Here is a 16,969-nt window from a genome sequence, read left to right on the forward strand (position 1 = left end):
GCAGCGGCCTGGGTTCCAATCCAGCTCGTGGCCCTTTGCTGCATGTCATCCCCTCTCTCTCTCTCCCCCTTTCATACTTACCTGTCCTGTGCATTAAAGGCAAAAATGACCAAAAAAATATCTTTAAAAAAGAAAATACTGGAGGACAATTTGCACCCATCACCCGGAAGCTGTGCATGGGACGCACCTGGACTTTCCAACATGACAATGATCCAAAACACAAGGGCAAGGCGACCAGCCATTGGCTACAGCAGAAAAAAGTGAAGGTTCTGGAGGGGCCATCACAGTCTCCTGACCTCAATATCATTGAGCCACTTTGGGGAGATCTCAAACATGCAGTTCAAGCAAGACAGCCCAAGAATTTACAGGACCTGGAGGCTTTTTGCCAAGAAGAGTCGGCAGCTTTATCATCAGAGAAAATAAAGTGCCTCATCCACAACTATCACAAAAGACTACAAGCTGTCATTGATGTTTAAGGGGGCAATACGCAGTATTACGAACTAAGGGTATGTAAACTTTTGAACAGGGACCACCTCAGTATTTTCTTGATTGTTATGCCTCATAGTTTAATTTGAATCTCATGTGAGTGGTGCACATTTTACAAATTCTGCCAGGGTATGTAAACTTATGAGCACAACTGTATGCGTGTGACAATACTATGTGTATAATAATAGTAGAAGTATGACTAACAATGATAGTAACAGCAGTACTAGGAGGCATCAGGCAGCAACATGGCAGCAGTGTAACCACTGTGTGTGATGGCAATAAAGACATTTTATCTCAGTTTCTTATTTGGATGTGACATAAAACCCTGAATGACTACTACTGCAATTTGCCATGAGTCAAAGCACAGATTGAGTGGACAATAAACTACGTTCACCACTGGAATTTAAGATAAATTTAAGTTTATGACCCTTAAAAAACTTCACTAGTCACTGCTTAGTCTTATCAGTAACTGCTGTATCATGTGGGACATTTTGTTTTTATCATAAGAGTCTGCTTAAGATAAAAAAAAAAAAAGTCTCCTGTGTTGTTTGTATATGCATATATTTGAGTTTGAACAGGAAGTGTTCAAAACCGAGCTGTCTGAGGTGTGAATGCTGGCTGCGTGTGAGCGTGTGCGCCTTTTACGTCACTGGTAATTCCAGAAATGGGCGGGGCCACCCGATAAAAGCTGTACGGATGACTTGAACTCTGCACAACAAACTTTCTTTGAAAATTGTGTTTCACATCGTTGCAGAATGCACCACGGATGTCCCAGTGTGTCTCAAAATGAGGTAAATAATTTAAGGTTATTAGTTATTGATAGTTAGCTTACACTGGAGAAGAAAAAAAGCGTGTTATAAATTAAGACAAAATACTATTAACGTTAAATACGAACTCCGTTTCTTGTTACCGCGGTGCGTTCATGTGCTCTCAACAAACCACATCTGTATTAGCTAATTTACATATGAGTGCCTCTAACAGGAATGTGTGTTTGACACAGAGACTGACGGTATTTAGACTATTTATGCCAAATTGCAACATGACGTTACAGTAGTTGTCGTTTCGATGCACGTGTTGGTGATTCTTATCGCTCCCTACATTTACTGTGTCAAAAACACCAACAAAGTGCGTGAGTTTGAGGAATACAGCTGTTACAGGCTACAACGTCCGTGGTTAATACATTTTCTGTGTGCATGTATGTGTGTTATCCACAGGCACTAGAGGTCTGGGTCCAAATGTAATGGCCACACTTAGGACGAGTTGGCTTCTGTCCATCTTGCTGGTCAACCTGCCCACCTGCTCTGCTTCAGGTAGGCTTATTACTGTAAAGTGTTAGTGCACATGTTACTCAAACACTGTATGAGTTCAGTTCTGCCTTATCTCAGGTGCTTATGCTTTGCTTGTGGGCTTTTGCTTTAGTTTTGTGCTGCTTTATACTTCACCACACTGCATTTATCACCCTTTTTACTCCACCTTAAACAAACTACTTCCTTTGCTGCACAAGATTTTACATAGAAACTCTATGACCTGCTTATGAGAAATGATGTATTGCTAAAGAATAAACTACCACCATAGGCAGGTTATGACACAGTGGGACCCCTGGGCCAAGATATGCAGAGGGCCCCACCACTAAAAAAAAAGAAAGAAGACACATGTTTATGGTGGTTGTCTATTCATTATTTTGTGGTTTTGTGTCTCCCTGTGGTCATTTTGTGTCTTGGTTAGGTAATGTGTCTCTTTTGAGATAATTTGGCCTTTTCTAGTTGGTTTTTGTTGCATTGCCATCATGTGTCTCCTTGGTTTGTGTATCTTTGTAGTCATTTTGTGTCTCTTTGTAGTCTTTCTGTTTCTCTTTGTAGTCATTTTGTGTCTCCCCGTGGTTGGGTTGTGTCTCTTTGTAGTCTTTCTGTGTCTCTTTGTAGTCATTTTGTGTCTCCCCGTGGTTGTTTTGTGTCTCTTTGTAGTTGTTTTGTTTCTCCCTGTAGTTGTTTTGTGTCTCTTTGGAGCCATTTTTGTCTCCTTGTGGTTGGTTTTCATATCTTTGTAGTTGTTTTGTGTCTCCTTGTAGTCATTTTGTGTCTCCCTGTGGTTGTTTTGTGTCTCTTTGTAGTCATTTTGTGTCACTTTGTAGTTGTTTTTTGTCTCTTTGTAGTCATCTTGTGTCTTACCATGGTTGGTTTACATCTCTTTGTAGTTCTTTTGTGTTTCCTTGTCGTCATTTTGTGTCTCCCTGTGGTTGTTTTTTGTCTCCTTGTAGTCATTTTGTGTCTCCCTGTGGTTGTTTTGTGTCTCTTTGTAGTCATTTTGTGTGTTACCATGGTTGGTTTACATCTCTTTGTAGTTGTTTTGTGTTTCCTTGTAGTCATTTTGTGTCTCTTTGTAGTTGATTTGTGTCTCTTTGTAGTCATTTTGTGTCTCTTTGTAGTTGTTTTGTGTCTCCTTGTAGTCATTTTGTGTCTTACCATGGTTGGTTTGCATCTCTTTGTAGTTTTGTGTCTCCTTGTCGTCATGTTGTGTCTCCTTGTGGTTGTTTTGTGTCTCTTTGTAGTCATTTTGTGTCTCCCCGTGTTTGTTTTGTGTCTCCTTGTAGTCATTTTGTGTCTCCCTGTGGTTGTTTTGTGTCTCCTTGTAGTCATTTTGTGTCTCCCCGTGGTTGTTTTGTGTCTCCTTGTAGTCATTTTGCGTCTCTGGTCGTTTTGTTTCTCTTTGTAGTTGTTTTGTGTCTCTTTGTAGTTGCTTGTGTCACCCCGTGGTTGTTTTGTGTCTGTTTGTAGTTGTTGTGTGTCTCACGGTGGTTGTTTTGCTTTTACTTCCTTTGCTGCACAAGATCTTACATACAAAATCTATGATCTGCTTGTAAGAAGTTATGTATTGTTAAATAATAAACTACCCAGGGGAAGACATATGTAAAATTAGCTCCATTTCAACCAGCTACCACCATAGGCAGATTTATGACACAATGGGGCCCCTGGGCTCAGATGTGCCAAGGGCCCACCACCTCTCCTTCTTAGGAGCAAGACACATGTGTTGTGGTGGTTTTGCATCTCTTTGTTTTCATTATGCATCTTTTTGAGGTTAGTGTCTTTATGTGGTCATTTTGTGTCTTGTTTAGATAATTTTGTGTCTCTTTGAGGTAATTTGGCCTTTTTTGGTTGTTTTATTGTTGCGTTGTAGTCACTTTGTGTCTCCCTGTGGTTGGTTTGTGTCTCCTTGTAGTTGGTTTGTGTCTCACAGTGGTTGTTTTGCCAGTTTTTATAGTTATTTTGTGTCTCTTTGCAGTTTCTTAGCATCTCCCTGTGGTCTTTTTGTGTCTCTTTGCAGTCATTTTGAGTCTCTTCATGTCAGTATGTGTTTATTTGAGTGACATTTTGCAAGTGAAGGTTAGGGGAACCCACTGACACTTTGGGTAATCCATCCATGGATACAACATTCAGATGTTAATGCAATATAAAGGGCTTTGTCTAAGCTTTGGTATCACTATTCAAGTAAAAGATCGAGATATAATAAAACATACCGTAGATGTTTCCTGCATTTCTATGACAGGATACTGATACTTACCGGTTATTTTTTTTCAAAACTAACTATAATAAAAAATGGGGTGTTTAATGTGCTGCAAATGATTTGCCCACACTGAAGGCATTACATGTTTTTTTTTTATGCAGGTTAGTTTTTTCACAGACAGACCCTACATTATCTTGCATTACTGTCTGTATAGAAGAGGAAGTGGTGACAAGGGAGACTGCAGACTGATTATAACGCCTGCTTCCTGTTAATGTTACTGGCTGTGTGCTTCTTTGCAAAAGGCTGTGTGCAGGCATTGAACTGATCACTGGTACAAGTGTAGAGGCTTTTGAGAAATGGGTAAAGGTGACAGTCTTGTGATGAATAGAAAAAAAGGTGTGTGTTTGCTGGTGTGGGCGTATGCACGTATGACTAAACTCTGTGTGTTTTTCTTGTGGCACAGATAGGTCTTCTATCTTTTGCTTTCTGGCTCTTTTTTAATCGTTTCTGTCAGATATTCACTGCCTCTCCCTTTGCTTCTATGACAGTAACCTTTATCTATCTAAAACACTAATGATTGTTAATAAAAATTTACATTTGTTTTCCTCAAGTTTCCTTCCAAAGTGGACAGGAAATCACTACTCTGTGGTTTTTCTTTGTTGTTTTTATCATCTTCCTGTCTGACAAGAATGAGCTTTGGAGAGATTTTAGAGATCACTTGCAGCAAAGTATAATATTTACTTTGATTTCTTCAGGCCACATGCGTGCATCTGTTTTTATTTTAGCTGTATATTTCTTAAGCAACACGCACACCACTTGCTCTATCACCTTTCTAGTGCAGGAAATCAAATCCCCCAGAGATTCTCAAAGAAAAAAGTCTTGAGAATTTGAAAGATATGTCCTGATACAGGTATTTGTGACCGAAACTTCAACACTCTTTAAAATAAATCACTGCAGAGGTGATAAGTGTGTGTGTGTGGGAATGCACGTTGGTCTTTGGTAAGTAGTTTTTGTGACTCAGAGTATCCTGGAAGTTTGTCACATTGGGTCAGTACCTTTGCTTGTTGTGACTCATGGTGGGAGCATTTTGGATTTGACATTTTAGTATGTGCCACTGCCACTGTTGTTTTGGCCGATGCAATAGACACATAAAGAGCTCCTAATACTGTGTGTCAAATAGTGTTTTTCAAAAATCCAAAGCCGTATGATCTCACTGATGTCGTGGTTGGAAAAACTGTGTTGCCAGTGTTCAGTACAGCTACCTAAAACTAACACGGACTAATTCAGCAGCCCTGCAAGAAATCCTGTAGTTGGAACTGTTTTTGTTCTGTGGGCTGAGATCATGCATTTGGTTGTGTGTGTCTGTCTGCAGCTAACTTCGTAACGCTCGTAAACTTTATATTTTTTTGGGCACGTTTATGAATGTAAGCTCAAGGGTTTCTCCTGGCTGCGGTGATTCAGTTATTGAGAAATCTGTTTTATTGACTGTTCTGTTTTATATCATTATTGACTACAGACTCCTCACTCCTCTTAGTCTGCCTGTAGGACCTTGAGTGATCAGCAAAATCATGTTGTAAAAGGCATTTCTGGCAATGGGCTAGGCTACAAACAAGCCTTACCTCATCTGTTGCAGGTTGCATTTTGGCCTTTGTCGTGGCTCATGAACCTACAATCATAGAAAAGTTTGGTCTTATTTTGAAGCATAGCATCTACAGATTAATTTCATACCAGATATGTAATGAGTTCCAACTCTTATATGCATATTGTCTCCCCTTTATTCCATTACTGTCATGCATACACAGTGGACACACATCTCACCCTGCACTCCCTGCTCCCTCCTCACATGCCCCCAGACACACCCAGTGGAGACAAGCACTGCACTGAGCTCACTTTCCTAATTTTAAATGAGTTTTGAAGTACTGTGAAGCATTTTCTATCACTTTTGGTTTCATCCCTCACCCTCTTTGTTTCTCCAGGCCCTCCTGCTGCTCTCTCCCCTCCTGACTGCAATATCCCCTGTGATGAGAAAGACAATTGTGCGGATATCCACTGTAGTTGGGATCCATGGCTTGACCCTCAGATCCCCACGATCTACAGCTTGCACTGGGAGCCAGCAAATAACGAGTAACACAACCAAACTTGTTCCCAGTCATATCTGACAACTTTCTTGATGACAAACATCTGATGACTTTGGGAGAAGCCCCCTGACTTCTTGTACTCCTCTTGTCTTCTCTCCAGAGAGGGGCATGTGATCAGTGGCACCGATTTGAGTGGGATTATCCTTCGTGAACACTTCAGTCATGGAGATCTGCAGGTTTGGGTCCAGGCTAAGAACCAGCACGGTTCTGCCAAATCTGAGAACGCTACGTTCAATACAGAAGATATCAGTGAGTCAGTCCTCCATATTCATGTTCATGAATACAGACACCACAACAACAAACACAACGGCAATAAAACTACTTCAAAACTGAGAACTATTGATTTCGATTGAAGTGAGATTGTTTTTCTGTCTGTTTCTAGAGAAGCCGTCCACTCCCAATGTCACATCGAGCTATCTGGAGTCCTTAGATATTGAATGGACTTTCTCCTGTGATGAGCTGCAGCTCTCTTTTGAACACTGTGATGTCCGACATCGGGCTGAGGAAGACCAAGTCTGGGTTGAGGTATCCGTTTTAGGTTTTGTCTTACACCATTTTCCTTTTTGCTCTCTCTCAGCATAGTCCACACTTTGTAATGGAGCATGTTGACATTGAGGAGACAATGCTGATGCATGAATAAATTAATCAGCTGAAAAAAGAAAAGCTGTATGACTAAAGCTTAGTGACTGAGTTCATGCTCAAGCTCATTTTCCCCCCTTTCTACACAGAACAAGACTGGAGTTCACTATACATTTGACAGTCACAAGCCCTACACAGTCTATGAATTTCAAGTTCGATGTTCCTGTGACAAAAGCTTGTCAAGTGACTGGAGTGCAATCCACAGAGTACGAACTCCTGAGATGGGTGGGTCCTTATTTGTTATGTGGTCTCCAAGTTTAGAATTGGCAAAGAATGTGGAGAGAGTCGACAAAAGTTTAGTTTCTTCTGTTTGTTTTTTGCAATTTTCAACATTTACATTACACATTTACAACAGTGCTAACAACAGCAACAGTGCTGAGGTAGGAAGTTGGATGCTACGCTTCCGCAACCCCGCTGTTCTGATATCAGTGGTAACCAACATATAAGCACAGTGCAGAGCGGCAGCAATAAGCTAACTCACATACAATAACATGGACGTACGGCTGGCCCAACAGAGGTTGAGTGACTTTACTCCGCTATATCTTTACATGGTAAATAGATGTTTGCTGCTATGTGAATGTCCTGAATGTTGTATACAGCTCCTTTAAGGAATCGTGTGACATTTTGGGAAATATACTTATTGCTGTCTTGCTGAAGGTTAGATGAGAAGATCATCTCCTCGTGATAAATATCAAGCTGCAGCCAGTAGCTGATTAGGCTAGCTTAGCATTAAGACTTAAACTGGGGGAAACAGCCAGCCTGGCTCACTAATGCTGCATTCACATGGAGTCAAGCTAATAATGGTAGGCAGCAATATCATCTTAGTGGACGAGAGCGGGACAGTAAAGTTAGTTGAGACCAGCAGAGAATGCCAGGAACAAAAATGGCAGACAACCATTACTCTTTGCTGTCCTCCGTGATGGAATTTACCACCGGATGTTACGGAGCTCCTTCATTCAAGGTGAAAACAGAAGCTGTTTTCTGTCTGCCATCTAACGTCTGCCTGATTCCATGTGAATGCAGCATAATACACACTCCATCTTGTTTGTTATCCGTACAAAAAACTAAATGTGGAAGCCATTACAGTTTGACGTTTTCCCTCCAGGAAGTTAACATTCCTGACCATAAACCCTGCGTAAAGTAGCTAATTGTCATTTTTACACATTTTTTTGAAAGGTTTAGGGGTACTGATAGGTGGATTTTTGGATAGAGCCAGTGATGGACTAAGAGTCTCATCCTACTCTCTAATGTGCTATGTGTGAGCTCAGTCCTGCGTGTTCTTTAATGAAGCAATAGGAGAAGATATTCGGTCTCAGTTAATGTAGTTTATTAAGCAGTAAAGGAATAAAATTACAGAGCTCTGGGTCTCAACTTCACGTCCCTGACGAACAACAAAGGTGTGTCAGTTCACGAAGTCTGACCTCCTGTCCTTCCCCTGACCCAGTATATTTGAGCGTAACAGAGTGTCATTGTGCACGCGAAGCGTTGTCCTCTTCTCATTGGCAGTTCCACTTCCTCCTTCACCACACCACGCCCCTGCCTCGTGTTAATCTGACTCCTTCCCGCTGGCGGTGGGGGCGTGGTTCCTGTTTTGAAAGACAAGAGAACAACACAACTCCCTACACGTGCTGTACCTTACTATCTGTATATCACTTTCTATTCTTTTTACCATATATGAAACTAATTATCTAAGCATTGCGGTATGTGCTCCTCAGACTTCATGTCTCTTCCTCTCCTGTGCTTCTCCACTTCTGCAAAGCAAACACATTCAGATCAGCTGAAATCATCTCAGTATTCTCATTGTTCACACATCTAAAACTTATATAGTGAAACACAACTTATAGTAAAACACATAACATCATTCTATTCCCAACACCAGGTTAACAGTTTCCCCGTCCTCTGTCTTTATGCTAAACTGAGCTAATGGGCTGCTACCCTTTTCTTTATATTCACCATGCAGATATGAACGGTTTCAACATTTACAGTGTGATAACAGAATGTGTTGTCTCCCCTAGTAAACTAAATAACCAATTTCTCTGCTAAAACTATGAACCACTGAGTTCCACTAACCTGCACTTGGTTCTGATTTTGCCATTACTTCTTTAGTTTTCTCTCCTTCATGCTAATTTATTCCCCTCTTGTTCAGCCCCTGTTGGAGAGCTAGATCTATGGAGGGACTGTGGGACGTCCCAGGCAACCTCTGACTGTTTTCTGACCTGGAAGGTAGGTAAACAACCATTACTCTCTGACTGAAATAATGAACAAGAGTCTCACTTAATGCACACTCACCCCTCACTATCCTCTCCTTTTCTCCATCCTATCCAGAGGCTTCCTACATCTCAGGCTCGCGGTCTCATTCGCGGGTATGAAGTCAGACTTACTTACAATAACGGCACTGCTGTGTTGGTGAATATGTCCACAGCGGGGTCAGAGGGCCGGTTGGTGTGCGATGAGATGCAGTGCCACTTCAATCTCTCTCTGAAGGATGTATCATCAGCCAATGTGTCTGCCTACAATGCACTTGGTGCCACAGTGCCTTCTTACCTCACTATGCCAATATCAGGTATCAATTGCCAGACTGCTTTGTTGCAAGCGTCGTACTCACAAAACATCCCAAAGCTAAAAGTAGCTCATAACTAGCGGAATTAGGAGAAACTAAGGGCTGCATCAAAATGACACTACAATATTTCTACATTTGTATTATCTAATTCCTTAATTTGTATTTCTCCGATTCTTGTGGCTCATCAGAACTAACAAAGCATTTGTCTCCTACTAAGGTAAAGAGAAAAACGAGCCAGCTATTCACCTCAAGATGAACGAAGACAACCTCACCGTGTCCTGGGGTCTGCCCTCTCAGCTCTTGGATAACTTGAAAGAATATGTAGTGCAATACAATCAAGCAGGGTGTCCTCTTGGCCGGCAATTTGATTGGATCAAAGTGAACAAAAGCCAAACAACAGGGATTTTTAAAGGTACGTTTGAATGCTGTACATTTGTAGCACCACAAGAAGTAAATAGAGAAGATTACTCATATGACAATGCTGCGTCAGGAATCAGGACCCAGATGCAGACTGGCAGGTTGAATTTTTAACAAAAAGTGAGCTTTAATGCAGCTGATAAAAGAACATCCAGAACAAGCAGGTAACTAAAAGTCCAAATGAAAGCAGAGCTAAAACTAAACTTTAAACCAACCAGGATATGGGGTGTCGGTGGCTTAGTGGATAGAGCAGGCGCCTCATGTACAAGGCTGTTGCCGCAGGGGCCCGGGTTCGACTCCAGCCTATGGCCATTTCCTGCATGTCACTCCCCTTCTCTCTACCCCCTTCATACTTGTCTGGCCTGTCAATTAAAAAATGCCCAAAAAATATGTTAAAAAAAAAGCCCCAGAAGGTGATACAGAACATTAATTCAAAGAAAGCATCACTCAATGATAATGATAAATGAAAATTAACTTGAAGATTGAATAGTTACAAATCATTGGAAAGGTTTTTATTTTAAGGTTGTACTTGTGCTTGCTGGTTTCAAAATGGCTGTTAAGCTCTGGTGTTTGTCTCCATCTACAGGTCAATATAAAAAATACACACCCTACCAGGTGTCGTTGTTCACTGTATCACACAGCAATGAAGTCCATCACCTCTCATCAGTTATTGGATATTCACTTGAAGGAAGTAAGTATTTATGCCGTTGTTTTTGACCCGTCTTTTTTTCTTCTATTAGCTTATTTAAATGGGATAAACTTGGAGTCATCATGTCTTGTGTGTCCCTGTCCCTCTCCAGCCCCCTCCGCAGGGCCATCATTTAAGGTATCGATTGCTGACGCTCATGTGACCCTGTTTTGGGAGCCTGTTCCCCTCTGCATGCAGAATGGGGTGATCCTGTACTATGAAGTCATAGTAGATGGTGGAGAAAACAGGCAAAAAGGTACGCAACAACAACATGTAACGCAGTTATAATAAGTTAAGGAAACATTAACATCAAACAAACCCAGTATCAGATGGAAAGACATTTAATTTTGTCGAGAGTCCTACTGATTTTGGTGATCCCCTGAATTTTTCACGAGCAGGTCAATGTTTTCTTTTAATAGCTGGTTGGCCCAATTTGGCACAGACATTCATGGTTCCCAGAAGTTATATTCTAATGACTCTGTAGAAAGCCTCAATTCCCAAGTCGCCAAATACCACCGCTTTGTCCGGGATTTCAGTGCTGAACACTGACGCAACAAGGCACCTTTTGCAGTGGTATGGCACGCTGCTGGGCAGATGAGTTCATAACTGGTGGCGTATCACACTGCTGAAAAAGGTGCATCAGTTTATAACGCTGCTTGATGCGTCAGTTTGAAACCCCAGCCTTTCACCCTGGAGACCGCTGTTCAAGTAAATAAACTCAAACACAAGGAGTGTCATTCATGAAATGTGAGCAGAATGAATTTGTGTGTTAAAGGGATAGTGCACCCAAAAATGAAAATTCACCCATTATCTACTCACCCATATGCCGATGGAGGCTCAGGTGAAGTTTTAGAGTCCTCACATCACTTGCGGAGATCTAAGGGGAGAGGAGGTAGCAACACAACTCCACCTAATGGAGGCTTATGGCGCCCCAGATTCAAATGTCCAAAAACTCATAATTGAAACCACAAAATATCTCCATACTGCTCGTCCATAGTGATCCAAGTGTCCTGAAGCCCCGACATGAAAAGTTGTTTGGAAAAACGTCATTTGAACTCTGTTTTCAGCCTCATTGTAGCCTGTAGCTCTGACTGCCTCTCTGTACACCATGCTCACATGTGCACGCTTGTGCGTGAGACCAGCGAAAGCACGTGAACACACATGAACGCGGTGCCCATGTCTCACAGTCTCGCCCAAGTTTCAATGGCTTCAATTATGTGTTTTTGGACGTTTGAATTTGGGGCGCCTCCACACAGTGTGGTTTCACGCCAGACTATCTTACATACTGTTGAACACACCCATACATACATTAGACTGCCTGTATTAAGACGTTTTAACAGTGGTTTAATTTCACAACAGAGACAAAGAATGCAGAGGCTTAGGGCAAACACAGTTGTTACGTGGCTGTCCATGACGGCAGACAAGGGAGACCTGATGCTGCTCTGCAGGGCACTTGATTTGCGCGTGGCTACCACAAGGGAAGTTGAAGAGGGAGGGGCAGGGGCTCGACTCAAATGCCGTTATAGGTCAGACAACACATTTAATTGAGAATTGATATCATGGGCTAAATTTAAAAACTAAAATATAAACTTTTTAAAAAGAAATAGCCACACCACTACTACACAAAGAAAATAAAATGAATTTCTCAACCCAACTTCATCTGAAATAACTTCAGTCTCTGCGTTGGAAACGTTTTTCTTTCTGTATCTCTCTTCCTTTGTTTGCTCCATGTTCACAGGTGGACAGGATGCACCCATCCATTGTAATTATCACCTATATATACGGTGGTCATTGGCTATTCATAGGCAGGGATGTAAGCTAATAGCTGGCTTGTGAGAGAGCGCTGTCAATTTACAATTGATTTGGCATTCATGAACATACACACGTGCCTATGAGTTTTCCGCAGTGTTCATGAATCTGGTGTAGGTTTTTAGTACCAAGGTTTTTATTTACATAACATTTTGGAAAACACTGAATGCATCTAATGAGCACAATCTGTTCATTTCCTGTGAAAACAGAAGTGTATTTTGAAAAGACACAATGCATGTAACAAGCGTAAATTGACACGGCGTCCTGGAACGTCAGCAACAGACGCAGGAGGATACCTAGTGCGTCAAATGTAGACGTGAAAGTCCACTGACCAAGCAGCGATATTTGATGAGCTGGGATGAGAAGGCGTCATTGTAGATTCTCTAACTTTTCATTTAGTGCCACCATGAGCTTCATACATTCTGTGCACATTTATGTCCCTCGTAGGAACAGGACTAAACTTTGGTAAAAATGTAACTTTTCATCCAGCACCATCCTCAGGTCAGATTTGGTCAATGACTAGGCTACATAGATCGAAAACTAATGACATTCCCACTGCCCTTAGTTGTACTTTGTGTTTGGTGCTAATTAGCATAAGTTAGCATGCTAACATGCTAAAGTAAAATGGTGAAAATGCTAATGCTAAACATCACCATCATTATTGTGAGCATGGTAGTATGTTTATATTGTTATGAAATCATGATGAATATGTAGAACAAATAAAGATAACTAGTGATAAGCAGATCAGTATACTTAGCTTTGTGTGTCTCTGTCAGCTGTTCTTTCATTACCTCACCTCACTCCACACACTTTCACTTCTCTCCTATAGTGTACAATGTGAGTGCATCCCCCCAGCAGGAAAATATGACTGTTAAGCTGCAGGATCTCAGTCCAGGGCAGCAGTATGATGTTTGGATAAGAGCTGTGACTGCAGCTGGGCCTGGAGCAAACACCACCGTGAAGGTCAAAACAAAGCACCTGGAAGATTTTGGTATTGTATAACATCTTAATCAGTTGTTGTTGGATGTGATGAGCTGTGTGACAATGGGATTTAAGTTTTAAAAGATAATTTTCGATTTCTTACAACCTAGCATGTGGATGAATTACATTACTGGTTATATTAATTTATTCTCTCATCTCTTTTCTCCCCGTCTTTTTCAGCGATCTTTAAACCGTTGCTGCTTGGAATCATTTTTGTGGTTTTTGTGTGTTTTATTGTTGCTTTATACAGGTAAGATGATCATGTAACAACATTTCTTATTTATTCTCCCATCACTGTCTGATCTGTGGGCACGGTGCATCACAACTGTTGCCCTTTTTGTTGGTTGATACTTTGAGTCATGTAAGAATTTGGTGTCATGCATCCTCATTAATCTTTACTAACACCTGAAATACTTTGACAAGTAAAATAATATGATTATTCAGTGCTGTAGTGCTGATAAAAAGGATTCAAAATTCAAATTCTCTCTAATCTTGCTGCCTCACAAACTGTTGATGTGAACATTGATGCTGAAAATACATTTACGTACACCTTTTTTTTTTTTTTTAAATATCATTCTGTAAGAGTTTTTGTGATTATGAGGGGTGTCTTGTATATATTTAACTCTTATGTGTCTGCACAGAGCTCATCAAGGAGAATGCCCACTGGTGCCTACATTTTTATATGAGAAAGTGCCAGATGCCCGCAACAGCCACATTTTCCGACACATGAAGCACCAGGTGAGAGACTGACTGATGTGAAAGGACTTTTTGGTTTACACCAGGGCTAATGGTGGCCATTTGGGTGCTCTAAGCGCAAATGCTTTGACCCACCCACCTGAATCACTGACCCCGGAGCCGGGCAGATGACAGATAGACACAGCATGTCACTTTGGGTCAGCGTTGCTTGCTTACCATGGTTGTAATGTAACTTTCAGCCTGAATTCTGTTTTTTTTTTTTCATCGGTAATTCACAGAATAAATAAATCTTGATTATTACAGTGGCATTTTCATTGGGTGAATGCAATTACATTTAATGATAATAAATGCAACATTGAGTTTAACCGACTACTATTTCTGATATCGCCTAATGAGGGTAGCAACGTATAATCACCTAATCGACTAATCGTGCACATTCCTTGTCATGTTGTGTGTGATTTATGATCATTAGCTGTTTTGGAGCCTCCTCCAGCACTTGATGTCCCACACACAGTCCATAATGTGCATGTTTGTAGAAGCGGTGCTGGTGTACACTGATTGTTGATCCTGATAAATGCCATTTTTTTGCTATTTCACTGGTAACTGCCTATTCTGTTTACTGCTACACGCACTGATGTTGTCACGTCTTAGTTTGTTACTGTGTATGACCAAAATCCAAACAAAAAAAGAACCCTAAAGAAAGATCTTGGCTCTGTGTGTGATCTCCTTGTAGATTAACGACCCCTTGGCTTGGATCTGCATTCCCGTCTACGAGCCACATCCCATCATCTCTGTGCTGGAGGTTGTGGAAATCCAGCCCAGGGCTGATGGATTAACACAGCCAGAGGTCGGAGATCAGTGTTCACAGACGGACTGCCAAGATGATCAGGGGGAGGAAGCTGTCATGGAGGAGTGTCATAGGACAGACCGCAGATATGGAAGAGAGGAATACAGCAGAATGGTTGACTCGGATGAGGAGAGGGACAGGAAGGAGGAACACAGGGAAGATAGCTGGAGCTCAGCAGAGGACGAACAGTCAACGTCAGGTTATGAGAAGCACTTCATGCCCACTGAGTTGGAAGTACTGGAAGTTTGATGTTTTTTCGTAATGTGCAGAAAATGTTCAATGTGGAAGTTTTTTTTAGATGATGAGTCTCTCCCTGCTGGTAGGGCGGACTCAGAATATTGGAGGAATCAATCCACATAAGCTGATGACAATCATCTGGTCCTCTCTGCCCTGACTTCCGCCTTTTGCATTTTTTTATTTTGGTATTTCAATTGTTTTGTTTATTTGAGTAGTATTTGTTTCACTTCATGGTGTTCACCTTGTTTGTTTTTGTACTTTTCCAATTTCAGTCACAACTCGTGCGGTCCCTCCATTTCTGTCGTATGTTGAGACTGTTTGCAAAATGCATAGACAAAGTGACAGTTTCCTGTGTGTGCAGTAAATTGTATTTTCTTTACAATCCAGATATTGATCCAGACAGGAGCCTCAATATGAAGTAAATCAGGAATTATGTGTTACTGACATTGATAGCTACTTCTCATATTTATAATCATATTAGGGCTGCCACGATTAGTCGACTAATCGATGACTAATCGACTACTAAAATAATCGATGACTATTTTAGTAGTCGACTAATCGGTTTGAGTCATTTTTCATAGAAAAGTACCATTAAAGTGCCCAAAATACTCTTACTGCAGCTTCTTACGTTCAAATATTGGCAGCTTTACACACTCTCCCGTGACAGTGAACTAAAACCCTTTGGCGTGAGTAAGAAACAAGACATTAGATGACATCATTTTGGGGTTTGGGCGAGACAGACCGACATTTTTCAACATTTTAACACGTTTTTCGATGAAATGATAAGTCGACTAATCGAAGAAATAATCGACAGATTAGTCCACAATGAAAATAATCGTTAGTGGCAGCCCTAGATCATATGTTTGAGTATCTCAGGAAACACACTTTGAAATTGTGGCTAGAATATTAGAAGTATATAGTATGTATGTATATAGGACGTTTAAAAGTATTTCAATCAGGTGAATAAATGCTTTATCCTTGGACTGAAGTGTTTTTGTTGTCATTGTTGTTTTTGCTTCTTTTTTTTAAAACTCCTAGATGAATGAATGAATGCGATAATGAGGGTTAGGTATGTACAGGTGTAAAGCAGACACTAAATAAATTAAAAAGCTACTAGAGCACTTGCTGATCAGACCGACTGAATGTAACACATCAGGTGCTATTTCATGTGTTTCTGGGGCAGAAGTTGCTGAGGTAGTGAAACAACTCCGAGGCGGCGGAGCCCCGGGGGTGGATGAGATTCGTCCTGGATATCTCAAGGCTCTGGATGTTGTAGGGCTGTCCTGGCTGACACGCCTCTGCAACATTGCGTGGACATCGGGGGCAGTGCCTCTGGGGTGGCAGACCGGGGTGGTGGTCCCCATTTTCAAGAAAGGGGACCAGAGGGTGTGTTCCAACTACAGGGGGATCACACTCCTCAGCCTACCCGGTAAGGTCTACTCCAGGGTGCTGGAGAAGAGGGTCCGGTCGATAGTTGAACCTCAGATTGAGGAGGAGCAATGTGGTTTTCGTCCCGGACGCGGAACCGTGGACCAGCTCTTTACCCTCGCCAGGGTGCTGGAGGGGGCATGGGAGTTTGCCCAACCAGTCCACATGTGTTTTGTGGATTTGGAGAAGGCTTACGACCGTGTCCCCAGGGGCATCCTGTGGGGGGTGCTCTGGGAGTATGGGGTTGGTGGCCCCTTGCTAAGGGCCATCCAGTCCCTGTACCGAAGGAGCATGAGTCTGGTTCGCGTGGCTGGCAGTAAGTCGGACCTGTTCCCGGTGAGGGTTGGACTCCGCCAGGGCTGCCCTTTGTCACCGGTTCTGTTCATAACTTTTATGGACAGAATTTCTAGGCGCAGCCGAGTGGTGGAGGGTGTCAGGTTCGGTGACGGGAGGATCTCGTCCCTGCTTTTTGCGGATGACGTGGTCCTCCTAGCTCCATCGAACAGTGACCTCCAGCTCTCGCTGGGGCGGTTCGCAGCCGA

The 16,969-nt window shown here is 41.9% G+C and overlaps 1 protein-coding gene across 1 annotated transcript; it reads left to right on the forward strand.

Annotated features, from left to right (window-relative positions):
- The first annotated feature begins 1,138 nt into the window (after positions 1-1,138).
- Positions 1,139-15,982, forward strand: il12rb2l (interleukin 12 receptor, beta 2a, like). Its single transcript, XM_033643807.2, has 15 exons — positions 1,139-1,277; positions 1,701-1,796; positions 5,964-6,111; positions 6,226-6,374; positions 6,508-6,650; positions 6,854-6,989; positions 8,911-8,987; positions 9,090-9,327; positions 9,542-9,736; positions 10,328-10,432; positions 10,542-10,685; positions 13,068-13,229; positions 13,400-13,469; positions 13,861-13,957; positions 14,649-15,982. The coding sequence occupies exons 2-15, from the start codon at positions 1,727-1,729 to the stop codon at positions 15,009-15,011; spliced, it is 2,097 nt and encodes a 698-aa protein (XP_033499698.1). The 5' UTR covers positions 1,139-1,277; positions 1,701-1,726; the 3' UTR covers positions 15,012-15,982.
- The last annotated feature ends 987 nt before the right edge of the window (positions 15,983-16,969 follow it).

Source organism: Epinephelus lanceolatus, chromosome 18, assembly GCF_041903045.1.
Source record: "Epinephelus lanceolatus isolate andai-2023 chromosome 18, ASM4190304v1, whole genome shotgun sequence".
Lineage (NCBI taxonomy): Eukaryota > Metazoa > Chordata > Actinopteri > Perciformes > Serranidae > Epinephelus > Epinephelus lanceolatus.